The following is a 25,238-nucleotide window of genomic DNA, read 5'->3' on the forward strand; positions in this document are numbered from 1 at the left end:
ATGTAAAAACAATATTTATTATATTTGTAAACTTGGACTTTAATTGTCATAATAGTTTTAAACTATTAAAGCAAGATTATACCTGGCTGATGTCAAAGATGCTGGGTTGCTGTGGGTGCTAAACAAAACAACATTAACTAAACATTGAACATTTCTTGAAGTGGTTTTGAAGAAGATGGGAAAATTATGTTATTCACCAGTCTGTCATTGAGACCAAGATACACACTATTTTTTAGATTATGAGTTTATGAAATAAAAAATATTTCCTCAAATACTTTGTTAAAATTCTACCAGAGTATTTTCTGGGAGATGACCAATAATCTTGGCCTTTGAACCTGACAGCTGTAACATAAAGTGTGGAACCAGATAAGATTTCATCAAAATTTATGAAGTTGTACAAAAATGACAGCTTAGATAAGGAAGCAGGCCATTGACTTCCTTTGTTTTTTACTTTACCTATTGGGCCCGATTATATGACTATGCCATGTGACAACATCAAATCATGATGTATAGTTATACCAAGTTTTATATGCGTATTACCTTATTTAAAAGTATGCCCCAAACAAAATATAGCAATGTCCACCTCTGACCTTCAAATGGGAACCATGAACATGGCAAATTTTGCACCCATGTCTTAGATATATATGAAAGCAATTTTCGTACCATTGCTTACATCAAATTAATAGTTACAAACAGCGCACTATATGTAAACGTTTCCTGTGACCTTAACCTTCAAGAACACACTCTCATAACCCAACACTCTTGTAACAGGATTTGACCTGAATGTATGCTTGGATTAAATGACAACACAACACAGCGTGATGAAAAACGGAAGTTTATGAAAGGAATTAATAAAAAAAATATGTATATACTCTACAAATACAGTGCTATAAATACAGTGTGATTCTTTCAAGCTCTAAACACATGACTCATTCAGTTACTTTACACAAACATTCACAAATTGGAAAATAAAAATGTGATTCATATATTGTCACGTAAAGAAAGTAAGATTCATATACGTTCATATAAAGAAAGTAAGATTCATATAATTTCATGTAAAGAAAGTAAGATTCATATATTGTCACGTAAAGAAAGTAAGATTCATATAATTTCGTGTAAAGAAAGTAAGATTCATATAATTTCATGTAAAGAAAGTAAGATTCATATAATTTCATGTAAAGAAAGTAAGATTCATATATTGTCACGTAAAGAAAGTAAGATTCATATAATTTCGTGTAAAGAAAGTAAGATTCATATAATTTCATGTAAAGAAAGTAAGATTCACATAATTTCGTGTAAAGAAAGTAAGATTCATATAATTTCATGTAAAGAAAGTAAGATTCATATAATTTCATGTAAAGAAAGTAAGATTCATGTAATTTCATGTAAAGAAAGTAAGATTCATATATTGTCACGTAAAGAAAGTAAGATTCACATAATTTCGTGTAAAGAAAGTAAGATTCATATAATTTCATGTAAAGAAAGTAAGATTCATATAATTTCATGTAAAGAAAGTAAGATTCATGTAATTTCACGTAAAGAAAGTAAGATTCATGTAATTTCACGTAAAGAAAGTAAGATTCATATATAATCTCATGTAATGAAGGTACCACAATTGTACTCAGTTGAAACAAACCATATGTTCCATGTACTCAACTGAAATAACATAAACAAATGAAACAAACATGATCAATTGTAATGGACAGAATAATTGTACCAAACATGTGACTCGTGACTCATAGTCATTCGTACAGACCGTAGGCTTCATAACAACGTACGACTCGTATGACATTTTGACCTGGTTCATATATTCAGTGTCAAACCACACAGTTTTCCTGAATTCTTGGGTTGGCTCACACTTGTTTTGGCCACACACACCCTTCATGGATCCACCATGTGCACAAGTTTAAAAATCAGCACTTTGTCCTTGTATGGCCATGATTATGTCAGTTAAAGGTATATATATATTTCTAGTACGTAGATTTTAACAATTTCCATTTCCATTTTATGAGCTATGGTCAGGTTCCCAAACACAGGGGGCACAACATCCTAGGGTCTGTACTGGACATATGTCTAATTTTGTTTACTCATGCCCTTCAAAGTTATATACAGTTATAGGCAAGGGACATCAACAGTTTCCAAGTGATGACCCAAGAGCAAATCACCTTCCTCAGGGTCTGTACTCGAAATTTGTATGTTTATGTCATGTCTTCAACCAATAGAAGGTGTAGATCTCAACTGTTTCCAAGTTATGACTCATGGGCAAGACCACAACCCAAAAGCCATGACCCACGGTCTATATTAGATATACCGGTATGTTAAATTCTGTCTCCTTCCATTCAGACCCATATATAGTTATTGACTGAAAATCTCAACAGTTGCCAAGCTGTGAGTATTATAAAGCATATCCCATATCCCAGGGAAATACCTGAGAGTGTAACCCAAAAACTCATTGCATATGTCATAGCCCTGGCCTTGTAGATGACACAAGCCAACTTACAGATTTCCATCTACAATACTTAAAATATTTAGATTGTAAAATAAATTCAACCGTCCATTTGAAATCACTGCGTACAACTAAAGACTACTCCAAGTCATATTCCAAGATTTAGTTCTTTGTCTTTCATGATATGGTAGATACACTACATTACTAACAGAAGACAGACATACAGACAGGAGGACATATTACCCAACTTTCTATAAGATGCCAAGGGATAAAAGTGACTGGTTTAACATTATTAGTCTCAGTGATAACTATGGAAAGATTTCAAACAATATCGAAACTTCGAGAAAAAACTCTGATTGTTTGACAAAATACACCTTTTATAAAACGGCTTTTCATAAATGAGAAACAAAATTCAAAAGTTGCATACATTTATATTTGACAATAATGATATAAATAAAAACCACACGCATTGCTAGAAGATAAAAACATTGTTTAAAGAGTTTAATGCTAAGTATACTTTTGTAACGACTTTAAATAACAAGCTCTAGCTAAAACATTATTTTCATTATCCCTTATTAAACATGACATTCCAATTGGCTTCCAATTTTTCATAAAATGTACATTTTCCACCAGTTGTCATATCTGTTGAAAGAACGATTATGTGGTATGTAAGTAGTGAATGAGACCAAGTATACCATGTGTAATTACCTATGCTCATTTCAGTTCAATATTGTTATTGTTATTATTATTATTATTAGTAGTAGTAGTAGTAGTAGTAGTATTTCCTCCATTGTTTTAAATTGAAAAGAAAGCTTTTAAAGTTTGTGGTTTTTGTGTGAAACAGTGATTAATGGTATTTGTGATTGCCGAGTTTCACGGATTACTAGGTTTTCAAAGTCTACCGATGTTTGCAAACAAGAAAATTTTGTTTCCTCCCTTCAGATGATAATTTTAAGATGCAAAATTATTATCTGTTTTATGGTATTGGACAGCAACACTGTTTTACATATAAATATTCATACAAAACATCATCTTCCTCTTTCCAAGAACACAAATTCAAATTTATTTTGTGAACAGAAACTTAACTCATTCATTATAAACATTGTCGGTAATGTAGAGATCTGACCAGGATAAAACTATACCATAACAGTTACACTTCTGTCAGTGTAAATTGGGTTCACAAAGGGAATAAACATACAAAATGGTTTTAGATTCTAATATACGAGAATCACTACCAGGCCTCTGCTAACCTGGATTGAATAATGCCTCTTACAATCTAGCTTCAATAATTCTGTTAATGATTTTGAAGGTCCTTTGTGTGATGTGATGCCTCAAAAAGATGATGAATAAGCAATATAAGCAAAAACAAATTCGTGACGGATGATGCCCTGCTGAATGCATCTACAGTCCATGAAATACATAGAAAAGAAATATTGAGTAAAGCAACTGACTTGTCGTTTGACAGTAGCAGTTCTCTAAATTGAGCAGTATTAATGACAGTAGTGTTACGACTATATGGTCTTGAGCTAAGTAAGCGAACACTAACAGGTTTCTAAGCTTCAAAAAATAGTTTATTTCCAAAGAATACAAAGTGAAATTTTAACAGGAACATACGGTATTGTGAATTAAATTCCAGATAGTCCTAAAACTTATATCTCAAGTCCAAAAGTATGGAGTATTCCGAATGAATTCCAGCGGCGTTCCGAATGAATTAGACATTTGTATGTGCTGAAGTGTCATTAGGCTCGAATGTGTTAATATACCAACTCTCTTGATGTATCATAATGATAAAGTCCAAAATATTCTTGAATGAACTCACAATGATCCCAAAATAGTAATTCAGTTAGAAAAGTCAAAGAGCACTTTGTAATTCAAGTAAATAATTTAAATAAATAAATCTTCACAAATATGAACTGAAATACAACTACAATTTATTCCCATAAAGATTGATGCTAAGATAAGAATGAGCACTTCTTAAGTAATTAATATTTATATAAAACGTTAAGACAAAATAACAGACACAGGATGAGGGTCATTTTCCCATCAAATTCGTAAACAGCTTGCTATTAGAACATTCTTAATTTCTAAATAAAGCTAGACCTTGAACTCAACATCTGTAAACATGTTTACTTTCAGGTAATAATGGTCTTAAAATATAATCTAAATCATTGACAAATATTAGCCATGTATTATGTTGTTTGCCTATGATAACCCCAAAAGATGTGAGTTGTTGGGTATGCGTCAACCCTCAATAACTGGTAAAGGTCAGCACGCAATAGAAATTAAATATACAAAAGATTTTTTAAAAAGTTTATATTTACGCTTTCACTCTCCGTGTTAATTTCCAGTACCGATATCTTTGTTCATTGTATTGAATGCAGATATATTCTTCCATCGTTAGTATAAAACATTTTGATTTAAATTTGCTAGAAACATCGACTGAAAATTATGCTGCCATCTATATCATTAATAATCCAGCGTTTGTATAATGGTTTTGGGACGCCCCTCGTTCTCTCATATCAACTTAAATTAAGTCATTCACTATATAGGTTGGATGCATCTAACTCCATTTTATCATTTGTACTGTCTTATATTTCTTCTTTCTTCACCTTCTTTATCAAACTAATCCTATTTGTACATGCGGATTTTCCACAAAATACATTCCTTCTGGGATGCGCTTTTCTTGAATCTAAAAGTTTACACTAAATCATCAGCTTCAATAGTAACAGCCGCAGTTCTAATATGTAACAATTATTCGTGTGTGCTTTTTATAGAACTCAAAGCCGTGATCGGGGCCTTTTTCAAATTTGAAAGTTTCACAAGTTATGTATGCAAATCCAAATGGTTAACATGTACTTTATCGGGCAGAAAGTTGTGTTTTTACAAGGACTCTTTTGGGGTTTACTGAAATTTTATATTTTGTGTATATTATGCAGTGGTGCTCTAATAATACTTATTATTCAATCCATAACTTCATCTTTTACATCTAGGCTAAAACTGCTTAAATGTTTTCAATGACGTCCGCGCGCTGACATACTTCAATGTACTGAATCACACTGTCATAAACTCCATCTTACTTTAATTGCAATTCACGCTGTGTAGGTAATGCTGTTTGGAAAGTGTTAAAAAATGGAAATGTAATGACTAAGAAACCGTAATCGTGTTTTGTTCCGTGTCGGGTGAAAGAACCAATGCTGGAAAAACAACTTGTACGATATGACGTGTGAAAACGTTTCGGCCAGACGGCCTTGGGGTAGCTCTATTCAATACGAAACAAGTTCTTTTCTTTTATACACGTGTATAAACAATCTTATGATGTTTAACTTTGTATTTCCCCAGGATTGATCTTTATTTTGAGGGGTCACGTGACTTCCAGAATGCTTTCATGCCAATCGGCTTCAATGACAAAGAAGTGGTTTTAAAGGCGGTAAAAGAAACTACACTTCCGAGATACCTTCCGATCTACGAAAAGGTAAAGAGTATCTTGCATATTCATCTTTCTTTGTGTGTTTCATATGCCTCTATTTAAATTCATGGAACAATGCAGATATCTGACTTTGTATGTGCAGCTTAGACTGGTTCTTTTCTTTAAATTGAAACTATATTATTTAACTGATCCAATTCTGACTATTTTCTTTAGGCTGTTACTACGAACTAGATTTGAGCCCTCACACACACATACATGAATAGTTGTACACACACACACACACACACACACACACACACACACACACACACACACTGATGGTTTTTTCCCGACCGTGAAAATGCCTTGAATTTTGCCAATATTGATAAATGTCTGGAAATGCCCGGGAATCTTTCGCCACAACTTGACAACATAAACAATTACGTAATTGAGCTGAGTAACTGAACTAACTGATCGTGAGTTAAATTTATTGAGTTCTGACCAGAATATATTAAAGGTTGGAGAACGGGTCATTTAGGTGCTTGCTACAAACATATTTTTATAGTCAATCCAAACTCGGTGACTCATCTAATAGACTGCTGATTTCACAGAGAGCTCGAGGGGCCCCGAGTGGCCGAGTGGTCTAAAGCGCTCTCCGTTACGGATCACTGCCATCTCACCTCTGTCTGCGTGGGTTCTAGTCTCGGATTCGGGCAATGTGGGTATGTGAGAAAGCTTGCCAGTAGCTTCTCGTGGGTCGGTGGTTCTTCCCGGGGTTTTCCCGGGTTCTTCCTCCACCATTAATACTGGCGGCCATACATAGCCTATCGTGTGCTGAAAAATGGCGTTAAACCCCACAACAACAACAACAAGAGAGCTCGACATCGGTATTGTTATTTAAGGTACTAGTATAAGGACCAGTCTTGCATCACACTAAGCCATCATGATGGGGGCATAGGTAGCCACTTACCAGATGGTCTAGCAAGCTTAAACGCAGTTACATTACATCAAGTCATACTTGCATGAAATCGATAAGAAAATTATTTGTTTTCTCAGAAATTGCAAGTGTTACGATCATTATATTCTTAATCCGCTGAAACTACAGCGTTAATGCAATTTGACCTGGTACTCGTCAGTTGTATTGTTAGTCATACAAATCTCGTAATTTGTATGTTCATGACATCATAGGTCCTGTAGTCACGCGGTATCAACAATAACCCGCTTAAAATGAAGAGAAAATATTAAATGAAAGTCGAATACCGTTTGCAATAATAATAACGAAAGAACACCTACCTGTGTAAGATTCATGAAACATTGAGCACGTGTCAAAAATGGTTTTGTTGGATCACGTGACTACCATGTTAACATATGCTCTCTTTTTGACGGTTCTGTCTAGGTTGCTGCGACAGCTACAGGTTTCTGGTCATTGTTCTTGGAATAAATATGTTTAGAATTATGTCATTTCGGGGTTTTGCAAAAGGTACATAACTTTCATCTCATATTTTTGAATTTTTGTACAACAACATTCACGTTACCTATATTAGCCATGATATTTAGGTAATGACCGAAAAAGATTTGGAACTACTGTCCCAATGAATGAATGAAGATACTTGGGTTATACTTGGCATACTCTAGAAGGAAACTTTACAACGTATCTCATAAACTTTTACATTTTACACATTATCAAGATTTTACTCTATGAAATTTAAACAATTTGACCTTAATTCGCTGTTAATGATATATTCTACGTTATAATATATGCTTATTACATTGTTTACCATTTGTTTGGTTTCACGACCATTTTACCTGATATAAAAGTGAGCGGGAATACCCATTTTTAGGTGTTGCTCTTGCTCGAGTCATACAGCTTGATAAGTAGAGCGTCTTTCTGTTACTATAACACGGTTTGATCCAAAACAAGATCAATCAGAAGGTACATCATAGCCTATACAGCAAGCCCTTTCTGTCCAGTGGAATGCGTCGTAGGGATAAATATGTTTATTCAAGGGAAATCGTTCCATATTAATCATTTTACATGGTATGGTGCGATAGATTTCCCTGAAAAACAATCGTGTATTCTGCAAGTGAATGCGTATAGGAATTAGAAGAGCTAAGTGAGAATTCATTTTAAAAATTCAGGATATGCAGTTAGCATTCAATTAAGGATACGCAGTTAGCATTCAATGAGGATATGTAGTTAGAATTCATTTAAGGATATGCAGTTAGCATTCAATTAAGGATATGCAGTTAGCATTCAATTAAGGATATGCAGTTATCAATCAATTAAGGATATACAGTTAGCATTCAATTAAGGATATGCAGTTAGCATTCAATTATGGATATGCAGTTAGAATCCAATTAAGGATATGCAGTTAGAATTCAATTAAGGATATGCAGTTAGCATTCAATTAAAGATATGCAGTTAGCATTCAATTAAGGATATGCAGTTAGCATTCAATTAAGGATAAGCAGTTAGCATTCAATTAAGGATATGCAGTTAGAATTCAATTAAGGATATGCAGTTAGATTCAATTAAGGATATGCAGTTAGCTTTCAATTAAAGATATGCAGTTAGCATTCAATTATGGATATGCAGTTAGCATTCAATTCAGGATATGCAGTTAGCATTCAATCAAGGATATGCAGTTAGCATTCAATTAAGGATATGCAGTTAGCATACATACACCTTATATTTTAATTTGTTTCTTTCTTTCCTTATGATTAATGTCTACAAGGGTCAGTTGAGATTAGCGTTTGTCCACAACAGGTCCTTACAAAATATTGCCACTCACAAAGATGATGATCGCGTTTCATATTCCTCCTATTTCATTGAGACAATCGCGTTTTCTTTCAAACAGTTTTTTTCTTTCTTATGCCTTATTTATTCCACATTGGTTATTGTATTTTCTGCATTACAGAATTGCTAGAAAATCCCAGTTTCTCGCAGCAAACGCCATTTAGTTTTCTTTAACCGTATTCTCATGTAATCGTTACGAAGTCAAACAGCCATTGAAAGTAGCATTAAGGAAATAATTTACGGTGTTTAACTAATGGCATTATCAAATTCTAAGGGTAATTACAAAAATAATTTAATTTTGTTCAGTCCAACTTTCTTGTCTGGTTGTTTCGAGCCGGTCGAGTTGTCTTAGAGATGGGACCGGGAGCATAACACCTAGCTATGAATTTATCGTCTGGCACCGTTTTTTATTTTTATTTTTCTTTAGATTTTAGGAGGTTTTTTTTCTCTGGCAGGACTATGAATGTCCAATAACAGCACTAGCGCGACTGTTATATTATTATTCAATAACAGCTCACTAAGGTGTTATATTCATTTTCAATAACAGCTAATTCGACTGTTATATTAAAATCCAAAAACAGCTAACTCGGGTGTTATATTAATTTTCAGCTGGCTCGATCGTTATATTAATATCCACAATCGTTGTCTTTAGTGTACACACATTAGCCACACTCCACAAGCCATCCTTTCCATAAGCAAGTGAATCCGATAATCCATCTTACCTTTCATTATTGGCGATCGTGAAATTCGTCTGTTATTTAGTGATGCGTAAACTGAGCTTCTAAAAGTGGTATTCGGTGCAAAGTTACTCAAAGCCTGTCATTAACACCTTGTAAAATCTGGCTTCTTACGAATGACAATGTTAATTAGTTCTAAAGCAGATTTTAAAAACTTAATAAAGAATAAAGAACCTTCTCTGGGTTTTATGTCTACTGGTCTTAGACTAGAAGAGTGTATAGGATGTCCCATACAAGTTTTTCTATCGCTTCTCCGCCTTAACTACTTTGAGGATTACCATGAGACTTTATACACATAATGATCTCAGGGTCTAGTTGGTAATTAATGAATATCGTTCCACTTGTATTTACAATATGGCAACCTCGATGGCCATTTTGAAAATCTTGTATCAGTACTTCTCCTGAACGGATGGTCACATAGAAATTGGATTTTCACTAAATGACTTCATATGATGTCTAATTGGCCTAAACGAAAATGGTACCGATCTAATATCCATCATGGCACCACGGTAGACACTTTGTAAGTATTAATATCTCTAATTCTCCAGATGGGGCCCAGGGTAGCAAAGTGGTTTAAGGCGCTGGCCTATACAGATTACTCACGCACCTTACCTCTGTCCTCGTGGGTTCGAGTCTTGGATTGGCCAACGTAACTATGTGAGAAATCTTGCTAGTAGCTTCCCGTGCGTCGGTGATTCTTCCCGGGTTTTTCTTCAGGTTTTTCCTACATCAAATATACTAGCCGCCACGTATAGCCTATCAAGAGCTGAAAAATGACGTTGAACAAAAAAACAAAACAAGCTTCTCCTGAATGGAAAATTATATTAACGTGGGTTTTCATAAGAAGATTTATTATGATGTTGAAGTAGTCCTAAATGAAAATGGTGATGAGCTGGAATGCAATATGGCCGCCACTGTGGTCATCTTAATACTTGTTATCGCTACGTCTCAGGGATGAAAGGTCATATCAAAATGAGGTTTTCACCGAAAGACTTATAATGATGTCTAGTTGGTTGTAACTGTAAATAGTTCCTCTCTTAGTGCCATCTTGAAAATCTTGTTATCGCTACTCCTGAATGGATGGTCAGATCGACATTACGATTTTACAAAAAGATTTAGTGCAGATCTTGCATCAAACATGGTTTTACGATGTTCATCTTGAAAATCTTGTCTAGTGCACATGAATATTAATATAGTTTCGATGTTTAGCAGATAAAAACGATCTCATCTTGGATTCCTGGAAATTCTTTTTGGCCACTACAGCGTCAGTACCTTTGAGGGACTCTTGTTATCAATTCTTTATTGTACTTTACATGTATATCATAACAAATAAATGTCATATACCGGCATGTGGTTTATGTTATATAGATGGAAATCTTGTTGCAATACGGTTAATGAGATTCATAGAGTTGCATAATAATGCGAATCGGAAAACACACTGACACATACATATACCCCCACCCCACCGCCCACACACATAAAATCACACCAACGCTAACTAATTATAGGTAAACTTGAACTATTTAAGTCACGTGGCAACATTCGTTTGACAAATATTACAATTTTGACTTGGTAGAACACAAAGGAATCTTATCTCGATCGGTCTCATGTTTATTAATTCATAATGGTAAACGTCAGTATTCTGACACAGTATGATTATTTCTGAATATCGACGGTAGAAATCGTCAGTATTTTGACACAGTATGATTATTTCTGAATATCGACGGTAGAAATCGTCAGCATTTTGACACAGTATGATTATTTCTGAATATCGACGGTAGAAATCCACGAATTAAATTCATCAGGATATCCATTCCATTTGACCAAAGATCGCTTATCGCGCTGTCGGATTACCCGCTCGATTCTGTAAACGTCCTGAGTGGTCTTTGCCAATTATTGTTCGTTAAACGATCTTAGTATAGGTTTTCCGCGCGAATCCATTTTTGAATAAGTCACCGGAATGGTATTCATTACTTTACTGACCAGAAAATATTCTTAGGTCCAGTTCAGGGTGTATCCTTTTTCAAATAATCGCTTTACTTTAGAAATTCTGACCTGATCATCAACTCGACATTTACTTTGATAATAAAGCGCATCATCCACCGCGCCATTGTTATTTTGTTCTCGTGCTTGAGTCGGTGTCATTTTAACGCTGTCGTGCTTGGTATTATTGTAATTCGATACGAGCTCGGGTAACGCGTCTGTGTATCTTGTTGTGCCACTCGCTGTAAAACCCTTCCACATTTAGTCTTTTCTTAACGTTCTGTTGAATCATTTGCCGACATAGGATGTACCCTTGTTATGCACATAATATTTTTATATTCCTATGGCGGATAACTAATCATTGAAAGTTTCATTACAAAATTCTCCACCATTATCAATCCAGAGTTTGCTCGATTTAACGATTTATCGCTTGCCGGTACTCGAGGAACCTTTTCTTCAAATCAGTTCGATCTTAGGTTGAAGTGACTTTGACAAACGGCATGATAAATTATACTACTATATCTTTACTTGACGTTAGTTCAAATTCATTATAGATCGGAAATGCAAAATTCATCAAAACTACGTCGGGACACCTCCACAGTCTCCTCAGCATCCCAATGAAAAACGAGAACATTCTGTATGGTCGAAGTCGCTTCGTAATAAGCCCGTTTAAATTCCGCAGCTGTTACTGATCTACAATGATCACGCGCGAAGGAATTTGTGTCGCGGAAGTCAAGCCCGGAGAAGAGTATGAAACAAGCCGTGTTTCGCCTGGTGTACTTGGGAACATAATGATACGACTGAGCGAGATAAGTTGCATTGCATGTTTTGTTGCTTGAGAGTGAAAAATACTCGCTCTTCCTATTCTTTTTTTAATGATCAATTTTAATATCATCACTAACCACACCTTGCTGAACCATCTTCTAGTCAGCTTACCTGAATGATCTCACCAGGCATTGTTATCGTAATTACATCCAGATCTGTATGAGATCTCCCGTATTTAAGAGCTTCGTTGAAATCTGATAACGTTCTGCATTTATCCTGGCCCTGGTTGAGAGTGTAAACCATGACCTTGTCGTATTTTAGACCATTGTTCATCAGCATGTTCATTAGCAGGTTCGTCTTTCCAAGCCCTGTTGGCCTTATCTTCATGTAATGTTAATCCGGTAACAAAAAAACTGTGTCGTGGTTTAGTCACGTTCTCCGAGTCAAAGTTCACGATACAAATATTAACCGGTTCATATTGTTGACCAAAGAAGGAGACTTATGTAGCGTTAAACTATATTGAGTTACGCAGCGTTTGGCTCACTCATTGGTGGAGAAAGCATTATCGAATCAAGTAAGCGGGGATGCCAGTAACAAAGTCGATAAAACCGGCGATACCATGACAGATCAACTTAACATGAGTGGACAACAAATCATTAACGTGTCAACGTCTGACAGCGTCGATGAAACATGCGACCACTCTAAGCCACGTTAATTAAGGTTATTTTTATCTGGTGGAACCATGGCGGGTGACATAACATGTCTGGTAAAAACATTATAAACCTCGGAAACGACAACATAGCTGATAACTCGGACCCATTTTGGTCCTGGGTAAAAACGTACGCCGACACCAAACTGAGCAATTGAATAGGAACATTGATAGAAAATATCTTACTTAGTGGAAATATCGTGTATGGATTGCCTATAACCCCGTTGGTTAATGGGATAATAGAATTTCAGGCGGTGAGTCATGGTCATGTTGATAACGCAGTGACCCTGAAATGCAACACCAGTGGTGGAACGAAAAGAAAAACGTCAGCATGTGTGAAAATTTGCCCGCCATTGATAATTTAACCACCATCGGCATTTTAATCCTGGATAGTACTTTAACCACTAGAACAAGTGCGTCGCCATCCATAAGACAAATCCGTGCTGCGTCGCATCTAGATCCGGACAGCATTCTCGTATTTGGATCGGCTATGATTCACCGTAATATTTCAATACACCGAGAAACGGTACCGGAAAACGACGTCAAGTATGAACTCATCACGGTCAATGTTCCAGAATGATTTCGGGTCAGTCTGCTAGAATCCGGAAAAGCCCATGGTGTTGATAAATATAACCTCAAGATGACGCAGCCATTGTACATGGAAAATAAAAAGATACGCTAACTCAACCAGGTTAATGATCCTATCGAGGATTATCAAGTGGTTAATTACAAACAGGTAAAATCCAGGGATGACATGGAGGGTAATCTCAATATGGACGGCCATTTGTTAGTCGGAGTCGGTAACAAGTTGGCGCTGATAAACGATTGAATCCCGACTTACAAGCACGTTACAGACTACGCGTTAAAAATGAGGAGGAGATACATTTTGAAGTGGACTATTCTGCATCTTTCGATGGTGAAGTCGACATGAAAAATATTTCTTTTCTCGGCCGGAGGACCTACAAGAACCTCGAATTGGTACCATATACTCATGTGATAAACTTTTTAAAACATAAAGGACTACGCGTTAGTAAAATCTGGTGCGGTGATGACAGGGGTGATCTGCATGGACTGCTACCAGATATGCATGGGCTGATACCATATAATGAGCCAGCAGTTCAGTGTGTATGTAGTTTGCTTGAAATTATTATTGAACAGTTTAAACTCACTGTTTTTTTTTTACGTACTGCACCAGCAATGACATTTGAATGAACAGTATGAACCCAAAGTTTTCTTCACGCACTGTACCAGCAACAAAATTATACGTGAACAGCATAAACCAAAGTTTCTATTAATAATATGCCATCAGATATGTGTCTGTGTGTCAGCTTGAAACTATGAGTGAACAATTTAGACCATGAGATTCTATGGAATGTTGCTACATCAGATCACGTGCATTATGAATGCGCAAGTTTCAGTGCTATTTTTCTCTCTATCTTGAAGGTTCTGAGCTGCAGCAACAGCGGATTTGTGTTTGGATCGTCCATGAGTCTTGCTGATGTGGGTCTTTTGGAAGCACTTCTTTCCACGGTGGAATACTTCCAGATAGATGTATTGAAGGATTATCCGCATCTTCAGGTAATAACGTATCAGCATCTTAATGAAACTAAAGATTCTGGTTAATCCAGAGATGTGTACTTACTAAATAAAAATATTTCAATTCTTGGTAAATAGTGCAAGTAACATTAACTTTGGGAGCAAAAAGGTACTAGGTACAAATGTGTTCAACAACCTAAGGAAGTCATTTCGTTTGTTAACACGAAACTAAATATTTAATATTTTAATGCTTTATGCCAATGTATATAAAAATCATTGTGCGGTTATCTTCATTTACCTTCAAAAATTTTAATCCTCATTGTCTCAAAATACAATGTTTGCGGAGAGAATCTTTATACGGTCAACCCTCTTCGTTATACGGTGCGACAATCTCTTTAGTGGTGACTACTTCCCAATATACCGTAGTACTCGCTTATAAGCCGAGTCCAGTTGCTAACTGCACACACTCGTATCTGACGTCACATTATGCAGACTTTTAAGATTAGGTTGTACAATAAACAATGATGACATCGATCGGTCGGTGCATTATAGCTCAGCGTATTTGTTGTTTGCAGTCGGAATCGACTTATAAACAATTAAAGACAGTACTGAAAAAGTTTTAAACTCTCATACTTCATGAGCTAGAGTAGAAATTAAAATGGATCAATGAAGATTTGGCAATATTGCAGTCCCTCGTTGAATTTAATTTGACTGTTGATCTTTCGGAAATGCAGTGGATTACCGATGCGTTTATTTACAAACACTCTAGGATGTTGCTGGGGATACAATACCAAGAACGTTCTTGACTCCTAGACGTGTCAACAACACATGATTTTACCATCAGGGAGCGGTCCAAAAAGTCCGTTAAAAAATTCAATGCAGATTTAAAATCAGACGTTTCTGAAAAAAATAGCATATAAAACTAACATTTAAAATACATTTGCTGAAAAATTCTTCGAAAAAGTCTTACAAAAGAACTATTACAAAAACGTAAGTAGTTTCAAAAACCTGGACGAAAAGGTTCCTTTAATTTAAAATCTACTAACGCTGACGATTACATTAAACCTTTCACTCTCAATGATGCATTGATGAAGCCAATAAAGCTTAAACAGGATTAGATAATATCACCTTTCGGCTTCTGAAACACTTACCTGATAAAGTTCTCAATACAGTACTAAAATTTTTAGAAACTGTCGACTTCCCCACGATCATTGCGAGAAGCAACAGTGTTACAAATGGCTAAGCCTAGAAGCGCCCTAAGGCACCTTCCATCTATCGTCTGATATCAGTAAGAAGCTGTTTCTGCAAAATCTAAGAACAATTCGCAAAACCATCAATCGAACCAAACATAATATGCTTATCTGTTCCAATCAACTACTATCAAACTTTCAGTATGGATTCCAACAACAGAGCAGTGTAAGCGACCATCTGGTCAGACTTTCAGTATGGATTCCAACAACAGAGCAGTGTAAGTGACCATCTGGTCAGACTTTTAGTATGGATTCCAACAACAGAGCAGTGTAAGTGACCATCTGGTCAGACTTTCAGTATGGATTCCAACAACAGAGTATTATAAGTGACCATCTGGTCAGACTTTCAGTATTGATTCCAACAATAGAGTAGTGTAAGCGACCATCTGGTCAGACTTTCAGTATGGATTCCAACAACAGAGCAGTGTAAGTGACCATCTGGTCAGACTTTTAGTATGGATTCCAACAACAGAGTATTATAAGTGACCATCTGGTCAGGCTTTAGATATTTATCAAAGAAGATTTCATAAAGAAAGAACATATAGTTGTCATTTTAGACTTCGACAAAGCTTATTACGCAAAATGGAAGTACAGCATAGGAGTTATTAACTCAACCTCAAAGGTCGCCTTACCATCTTTATATTTTTTGATAGACAGACATTTTATGGCTAATGTAGGTTCCACCTTTCTGAAAGGTGGCCTCAGGATTTTGGGTATATCTCAGAATAGCATACTGTCAATATAATGAAGTTCACCTAACTTCATTATATTGACAGTATGCTATTCTGCTCAGATCATTATATGTCGACCACTGTTTGATCTGCTGGAGGTGAAAGTGTTTGTATACTGCTGTTGGTCAAAGTGTATCTGTACTGCTGTAGGCAAAACCGTATCTATACTGTGTAGGTCAACGTGCATTTATACTGCTGTTGGTCAAAGTGTATCTATACTGCTGTGAGACAAAGTGTATCTGTACTGCTACAGGTCAAAGTGTATTCATGCTGCTGTAGGTGAAAATGTATCTATACTGCTGTATGTTAAATTGTATTTATACTGTTGTGGGTCAAAGTTTACCATTACTGATGTATGTCAAAGTGTATCTTTACAGCTGTAGGTCAAACTGTATCTGTACTGCTGTAGGCGAAAGTGTACATATACTGCTATAGGTCAGAGTTTATCTATACTGATGTAGGTCAGAGTGTATATATACTGCTGTAGGTCAAAGTGTATCTATACTGCTGTAGGTCAAAATTTATCAGTGATGCTGTATGTCAAAGTGTATCTATACAGCTGTAGGTCAAAGTGTATCTTACTGCTGTAAGTTAACTTTATCTATACTGCTATAGATCAAAGTGTATATATACAGCTGTAGATCAGAATGTATCTATACTGCTGTAGGTCGAAGTGTATCTATGCTGCTTTAAGTCAGAATGTATCAGTACTGCTTGTAGGCGAAAGTGTATCTTACTGCAGTAAGTCAAAGTTTATCTATACTGCTGTAGGTCAAAGTGTGTCTATACTGCTGTAGGTCAAAATTTATCTTTCCTACTGTAGGTCAAAGTGTATTTATACTGCTGTAGGTCAAAGATTATATATATATATATATATATATATATATATATATATATATATATATATATATATATATATATATATATATATATATATACTGATGTAGGTCAAAATGTATATGTACTACTTGTAGGAAAACGTGTGCCTATACTGATGCAAGTCAAAGTTTATCTCTACTGCCGTAGGTCAGAGTGTATCTATACTGGTGTAGGTCAAAGTGTATCTGTACTGCTGTAGGTCAAAGTGTATACAGCTGTTGGACAATGTGTATATATACTGATGTAGAGCAAAGTCTATCTGTACTGCTTGTAGGTGAAAGTGTACCTATACTGATGCAGGTCAAAGTTTATCTCTACTGCTGTAGGTCAGAGTGTATCCATACTGCTGTAGGTCAAAGTGTCTCTGTACTGCTGTAGGTCAAAGTGTATACAGCTGTTGGTCAATGTGCATCTATAATGATGTAGATCAAAGTCTGTCTGTACTGCTTGTAGGTGAAGGTGTACCTATACTGATGCAAGTCAAAGTTTATCTCTACTGCTCTAGGTCAGAGTGTATCTATACTGCTGTAGGTCAAAGTGTATCTATACTGCTGTTGGTCAAAGTTTATCTCTACTGCTATTGGTCAGAGTGTATCTATACTGCTGTAGGTCAAAGTGTATCTGTACTGCTGTAGGTCAAAGTGTATCTATACTGCTGTAGGTCAAAGTGTATCTCTACTGCTATTGGTCAGAGTTTATCTCTACTGCTGTAGGTCAAAGTGTATATATACTGCTGAAGGTCAAAGTGTATTTATACAATTGAACATTATCTTTAGATATGCTGAAACAAAGTTCAGATATGTCCAGATGAAAACAGGTTCAAAATAAAAACTGTCTGTATGCACTTCTCTTGATTACATAGAATATACGATTCCCCAAAACTTGTGGGCTGGTGGTTTTTTTGCCAAGTTGAAAATGTTTAACGTTTTATTTTAATTTTTTAATTTTGTCATAAACAAAGTATCCTTCCTCTTATAATTTTAGAGACAACTGTAAACACGCCATGTATTTAGTATGATCCATAATTAAACAGATTCTGATGTTAATCCAAAGGTTATGCTGGACTTTTTAAAGATCTCAACTGAAATCCTAAGAGAACATTTTTGTCAAAGCTTTTTCGTGCAAGCAATTTAGCTACTTACTATCACGTGCATTTTTAGATCTGTTTTATCTTTTTGAAAACAAAATTATAAAGGCACCTCTATTTTTTGCAGTAGAAAATGGCGGTATGCCACGCACTAATCTGCCCCCACATCATAATGTACTAGAAATCAATGAGCAGATAACAAAGAAAGAATTAAGTTTCTTCAAAGCCTTTTTACATGAAGATAGTCATTGGTATGGTTGTAAATTTTATTTCAGAAGTTTTACAACATGATGACAGAAACTCCAAATATAGCAGCTTTTTTGAGCGGACCTCAACGAAAACATCCCAACGATGAAACCTACGTCAAAACCGTCAGCAGAGTACTTTGGAATAAATAGCTTAAGAACGGACACAATACACTTCTTTTTATTAACTGAATAAAAGGAAAAGAACCACGGAGACAGCTACACGTTTTTATGATTTTTAAACTATGTTATTAAAGACACATGTTTGGTTGATATTAAAACTATCAGACACACTGAACATGTCATTACATACTTGTTCACACATAATCCCAGACAAGACTGATCGGAGGTTCATTCGAATTTCGAATAAACAACAAAACTGACTGACAGCAGATGGTAGGCAGATATAATTTTGGATTCATCAGTTCGGAGCAAAAAGTAATACATTTTGTCAATGTGTATTTTTTTCGCTTGTGTCTGAGGTATTGTTCCACTCCTTTCGATTTACCAAAATAAAAAATATTGCAACATGTATAACAACAGTTCATCGTTTGGGCTAGTTTACAAAATTATCCAACAGAGACCCCTGATCTGCCAATTCATTTCAAGGAGGAAACGGCTGGAGGCAATTATGAGAATTAAAAAATGAAAAGGTTCGAGACGTAATCAAGTTGTTGTTTTGGTATAACGCCATTTCTCAGCACAAGATACAGTATGGCGGACAGTATAACTGGTGGAGGAAGAACCCGAGAAATCCCCGGAAAGAACCACCGACCCACGTAAAGATACTGCCAAGCTTTTTCGCATTTGCATACTGGCAGAGCCCAAGCAGCAGAGGGGGTGAACAGACCACTTAACGCGTCACGTACGTTTTTTGGACAAAAAAAAAATAGTGACCCTTCACAGAGGTCAATACCACGTCTACGATTATTGTTTGTCCCAAACAGAATTGTAGATGAGCCCTCTCTGCTGCTCAATAATCCTGGGAATCTTCATCTGAATCCTGGGAATTTGTTCTATGTTTCAAGTAATATTCAAGTTCTGATGGTGGTTTTGGATTTATGTTCTTTCTTTTTCTGTAATATATCATTAAACTTCGATATCGATCTCCACCGCAATTTTTACAAATCTGATATAATCCTCATGCCGTTGTTTTCAACACAACTTCGTGAACCAGCATGAGGATTTTTCTTTAAAATATAATTATGTCTCCTGCAATATTCTCCACGGCACCTTTTGTTGCATTTATCTGTTGTTCCTTGAATTAACCACGCACAGTTGTTCATTATATTAGTGATATCTGTTTAATTAAATTTATTAATTTATCCAAATATTTTATCAAGACCCACACGATATCTTGTTCTAGGATCGTGCAAATTTATTGTTATAAATCCATGCGGAGTAGCTTGCGCTCGTGAGAAGAAATTTCTGAATTTAATTATATCCATGTCACCGCTGCACCAGGTTTGATGAATATTTCGCAGCGTGTGTGTGTGTCTACGCCATTAAACACAACTAAAATATTACAATTGTCCCTGATTACTTTTGGTATTTGTGTATATCGTTGAGTAACATAGATAACATCTGTATTTTTATGTCTGCCGCGAGAAAATATTCTGGCTGGATTTGATTGTTTATCCAGCATCACATCATCATACACAACAAAATTATGAATAAATCCGTCTAAAACATCAACGGACGGTGCTTCATCAATATCTGTTATAAACTCTATAACATCATTATCTTCGTCCAGTAATCTTGCATTTTCGTTAAAATCTTTTAATACTTCATAACATCGTTGATCATCAACGGATGGTGCTACTAAATATAATTTATCAAATTTCAACCATCTCATTATCAGATTAAGTAATAATTGCGTCTTACCCGATCCAGATGGTCCTATGATAATCATTCTGATGGAATTCGGTAGAACAGGATGATGTTTAACAGGTTCTCGCTGCCGAGTTGCTGAGAAATCAATTATATCCATATATATTATAACATGAATTTATATTGTTTACGCTGTAGAGTTAAAACTCCGACTACTGATTTAGCTACAGTTATAACAAAAAATAAAAAAAATAGCGTATGGTGGAAAATGTTCTGTGTGCGGTAGAAAGAAATTTTCATTTTTACCAAATAAGCGCGGTGGTGATGTTGCTAATTTGATGTCAAAGTTTCCAGGTGCTCCATGGGCTAAATACCCAGGAGAAAAACATCTACCAGGATATAATTATTGCGGTCCTGGTACCAGACTTGATATCAGGCTCGATAATCAGGATCAACCAAAACCAGGCGAGGAACCAGTAAACGCTATTGATCGAGCTTGTCATATTCATGATGTAGCTTATAAGAGTAAAAATCTACAGGATAGGCATATTGCAGATGTGAAATTAATTCATGCATTAAATTCTATAAAAAATAAAAATATTAGAGAATCATTAGCTAATTGGTTAGTAAGATCTGCGATGAAAGGTAAATTAGCATTTGAATCTGGTAATATATAACGGAATTAATTTATTATTCACCAAGAGGATATTGGAGAGGCAAAGCAGCAATTGGTAAACTCGCTGATGCAGCAGCGGTTAAACATTCTACTGCTAAAACGTGGTTATCCAAACAGGCAATATGGCAAATTTATCTACTACCACCGAAACGCATTCAGTATGCGTATTTCGATGTTAGTGTTCCTAATGAAGTTCATCAAGCAGATATTCTGTTTTTACCACATGATACTGTGCGTGGAAAAACGTACAAGTACGCGTTAACTGTAGTTGATGTTGCAAGTAGATATAAAGATGCAGAACCGCTATCAGCGAAAACAGCATCTGAAGTAGCCGATGCGTTTGAACGAATTTATCAACGAGGTGGTCTGCGATGGCCACAGCTGCTACAGGTTGATCCTTGTAAGGAATGTCTTGGTCCAGTATCATCGTTGATGAAACGACATAATACCAAAATACGACGAGGTCATACTGCGATTCACCGTGATCAGGCAATTGTTGAGCGATTTAATCGAACACTTGCTGAGCGGTTATTTGGATATCAATACGCGAGGGAATTTATTCAAGATAAAAGATCTCGCGAATGGGTTGCAAGATTACCAAGCGTGATAGCTGCATTAAATAATGAGATTACACGAACAACCAACATGAAACCCATTAGAGCAATTACAAAAAAAATATACCAACACAACGAAAAGATATTGAAAAACAAAAAATATTGGGTGATATTACAGTTAGATATTTATATGAACCGGGTGAACTTGAAGGTGGTAACGCGAGAGCGACTGATCCTATTTGGAGTGTTACCACACACAAAATATCCACCGTGACAAGATCCTCAGGTAGACCTGCAATCTACAGATTAGATTCGGCTGCTCCTCAACGTGGATTTGCACGTGAGCAACTACAAATAATTCCCACGGATACACAACTACCACCGCGATCACTTAACTAGCACCCCGACGTCGATTACACTCAAGGCAGGTCAACATTGTATTTTCTCGTGTATGACCGCGACTATTATCTTTTCTGTCTACGTTAAATTGTCTTGAATCATTACTCGAATACCTCCACAGCATTATACAATTGTAACTTGTGCAATGATTATTCTGCTGCTGTTTTAACTCAATAATAAATTCAGCATCAAGATCAAAGTCGCGTTTATTTTTTTTATCAGATTGTTTGTATCCGATTAATTTTTTTCTTATTATATCATCATCAATGACGTTAAGTTTATTAACGATTTCAGGAATTATAATTCTACGTAATTGAGATATTTTTCTGACCCTCGATACCGCTAAATAGACTAAATTTGACCACTCGATGTGATCGTCTACAATCCAGACTCGTGTGTCAGAAATAGTTAATCCCTGAGACGAGTGGATCGTCATAGCGTATCCCAACACCCATGGAGATTTGTCAGCGCATAATGCATCTTCGACCACACTGATATCAACAGCGACAATATCATTTAATACGAGATTTTGATTCTCAGTCTGTCCTGGAATATCAACATTAATATTCTGTTTTCTTGTATCTGATGGTCTATAACACAACGGTACAGGTAATTCTGAGTATTTTTCTTTATGCAGCTGAAATAATTGCTGTTGTAAATCGTCTCTGATTATTTTTCTGCTTGCTACTTTCAAATCGGTGGGTCTCCATAAATTTAAAAAATCACTCATTGAGGTCTCTGAGATCACTCCACGTATTATTTCACACTGAATTTTGTTTGATTGTAATCTGATTAATTTTTTAAATTCCTTTAAATTTTCATCGAGAGCTGTATGATCTTCATCTATTTCTTCGTAATAATCGACGAAATTTTTTAACCAATCATGTGGAGATGGTCCAACAAAAGGCGGCGGTTGACCATGATCGCCACACATTATTATAGCGGTATTTTTCGTCAACAACCAATCAAGAAACGTTTTTAATGTATCCAATGACACCGTATATATCTCGTCCCAAATAATTATTTTAGGTATATATTTTTCTCCCATTTGTTCAGGAGTCCATGTATCCCCGCGCCACCGAAAGAAACTATGATACGTGCACGATTGTACTTGCCGTTGTTTCGTCTCCCGTGCAAGTCTATGTGTGGGTGTCAGCACGATCATATCTGAATTTCTAAAAACATTAATCGCTCGAGTCGTTTTGCCGCATCCACCAGGTCCATTGAGATATACTGTCTTATATCTAGTTATTGGATCACTCAACGACGGCGCTTTCGACATTTCTGATATTTTATTACCCTTACGATAAAAATGTCTCATCGGAACATCTGCTGATTCTGTATAATTGTGTAATATTTCCTTTTTTATTCTCCACGAACTCCATCGTTCATCATTACTTGTAAATTTCATAACAGACTCTAAATATTTACTCGAAATATAAAACGAATCTGTTACGACTCTGACTGCGGTCTCAGGAAATCTATTAATCATCGATAATAAATTTATAGAAACATAAGCCAACATGGAAGATCTTAGATGAGTATACTGTGGGGAGATATCATTTATGTAACTAACGATCGTACCCAATTTTGTTCCGTCGGATAAATAAACACTTTCTCGATTTACAAATATATTTCTCGCTGTTGTATCAGCGATTATAAAATCGTACTCGGCATCATCTAAAATTAATCGTGCGTGATGTCTTTTATTATCATATGCACCACCCTGAGTAAATTTACCTATAATTTTTCTACCGAGATCTTTTGCGGTTTTAAGTTTAATCTCGAGAATTTTAGGAGCTTCTTTGATAATATCATCTTCGGAAACATCAGGACATTTTTCCTTAAATTCCTTAATAACTTCATCAAAACTGATAGAATCTGGCATGGGCAACCAAACTTCGGTCTGTGCGTGATATGATATAATTGCCTCACTGACAACCAACGATGTCAGTACAGCACAATCTAGCAAATATCGTAATAAAACTATAGGTGCCCAACGTTTGTCACAAAAATGTCTGCCAAACCAAACATAACAAATCTTGTGAAGATTTTCGTTAAACTCGAATGATTCAACACAAGCGAATCCAGTCAGATCAAAATCAGGTAATGATCCATTAATTGCCACTCGCGTCATCTCGTTTGTAGGGTGACCGAATCTTTTAAAGTATACAGAACAATCTCCGTATCCTAGAAAACTTCCCGGAATACATGCAACCATATCAACCGAAATAACATCATTGTAATTATATTTGGTATTCCACAATCCGCCGTGTCCGTATTCGACGCAACTTGCGCGTACGTCCTCGAGTAAATCAAATCGTGTTGGTTTCCATGAATTTCTTTCTCTAGCGAAATGAGCCGCAACAGATGGAACGGTAAAGCAATTAGTTAGTAATTTGTCAGTATTTTCCGCGTGTTTGCACTCTAAAAACTTCTCCGCAAAATTTTTCATCTCGTCATGGAGAGATTCTGTTCGATATATTTCACCGTTTGGTCTAACAAACTGATCAAATTCACCTTCCTCATTACTTTTAAATAACCATACCGATACAGGATCGTTTTTACTTATTTCGTTGATAAAATCAAACATATCTGCCCCCATATCTGGGGGGTAAAATCTAATAATTCGGTCACGTGGAAATATTGTTGCTACGCTGGTCCATGCGTGCGCGTTATGATCAATAATATTTATTGAAGCTCCTTTCGATTTATATTTCGATTCCCACAGTATTTCTCCCGTTATTGTCGCTACGGTTATTGGAAATTTTAATAGTTTTCCTAACTCAGCAACATCTTTTATTGTAGCACCGGTATCCTTAACTGAATCAGCCCACGAGTTTATTTTTTCACGTCTTAAATCAGTTAATCCGTTTCCACGCATCGCGTTTGTAAAGTGTTCTATTACTCTTTCGGCTACACAATTTAACCTTCAAAATTTCATGGGTGTCAGTTTATTAACGTTGGGTTTTTTATTTATCTCATAGATTCCATAAATAACCGCTGTTACAGGATACGCTCGCTCATAATACGGTTTGTCAATACCCGTCAATAGACCCGGTCTGGAATTTTTACTTAATATGACAGTTTTATTATTACCAAGGACAGGATCATATTTGTCACGGATAATCCAACTACCTGTTTCTGTTAATACAATAAATTTTACTCTGAAGAAATATTTTTGATTGCCATATACTCAGCGATGTAG

General features: G+C 35.8%; 1 protein-coding gene across 2 annotated transcripts in view; it reads left to right on the plus strand.

Moving 5' to 3' along the window:
* LOC149802659 (glutathione S-transferase 3-like) overlaps positions 1 to 18,785 on the plus strand; it is a 75,363-nt gene extending 56,578 nt beyond the window's left edge. For both annotated transcript variants that reach the window (XM_089952023.1, XM_089952024.1), the window contains exons 4-6: positions 5,786 to 5,918; positions 14,287 to 14,421; positions 18,602 to 18,785. In XM_089952023.1, coding sequence (XP_089808149.1) covers positions 5,786 to 5,918; positions 14,287 to 14,421; positions 18,602 to 18,724 — 391 coding nt within the window. In that variant the 3' untranslated portion in view covers positions 18,725 to 18,785. The remainder of the gene's footprint in view (positions 1 to 5,785; positions 5,919 to 14,286; positions 14,422 to 18,601) is intronic.
* The last annotated feature ends 6,453 nt before the right edge of the window (positions 18,786 to 25,238 follow it).

The sequence above is a fragment of the Sinohyriopsis cumingii genome, chromosome 3, assembly GCF_028554795.1.
Source record: "Sinohyriopsis cumingii isolate HCF-2022 chromosome 3, ASM2855479v2, whole genome shotgun sequence".
Taxonomy (NCBI): domain Eukaryota; kingdom Metazoa; phylum Mollusca; class Bivalvia; order Unionida; family Unionidae; genus Sinohyriopsis; species Sinohyriopsis cumingii.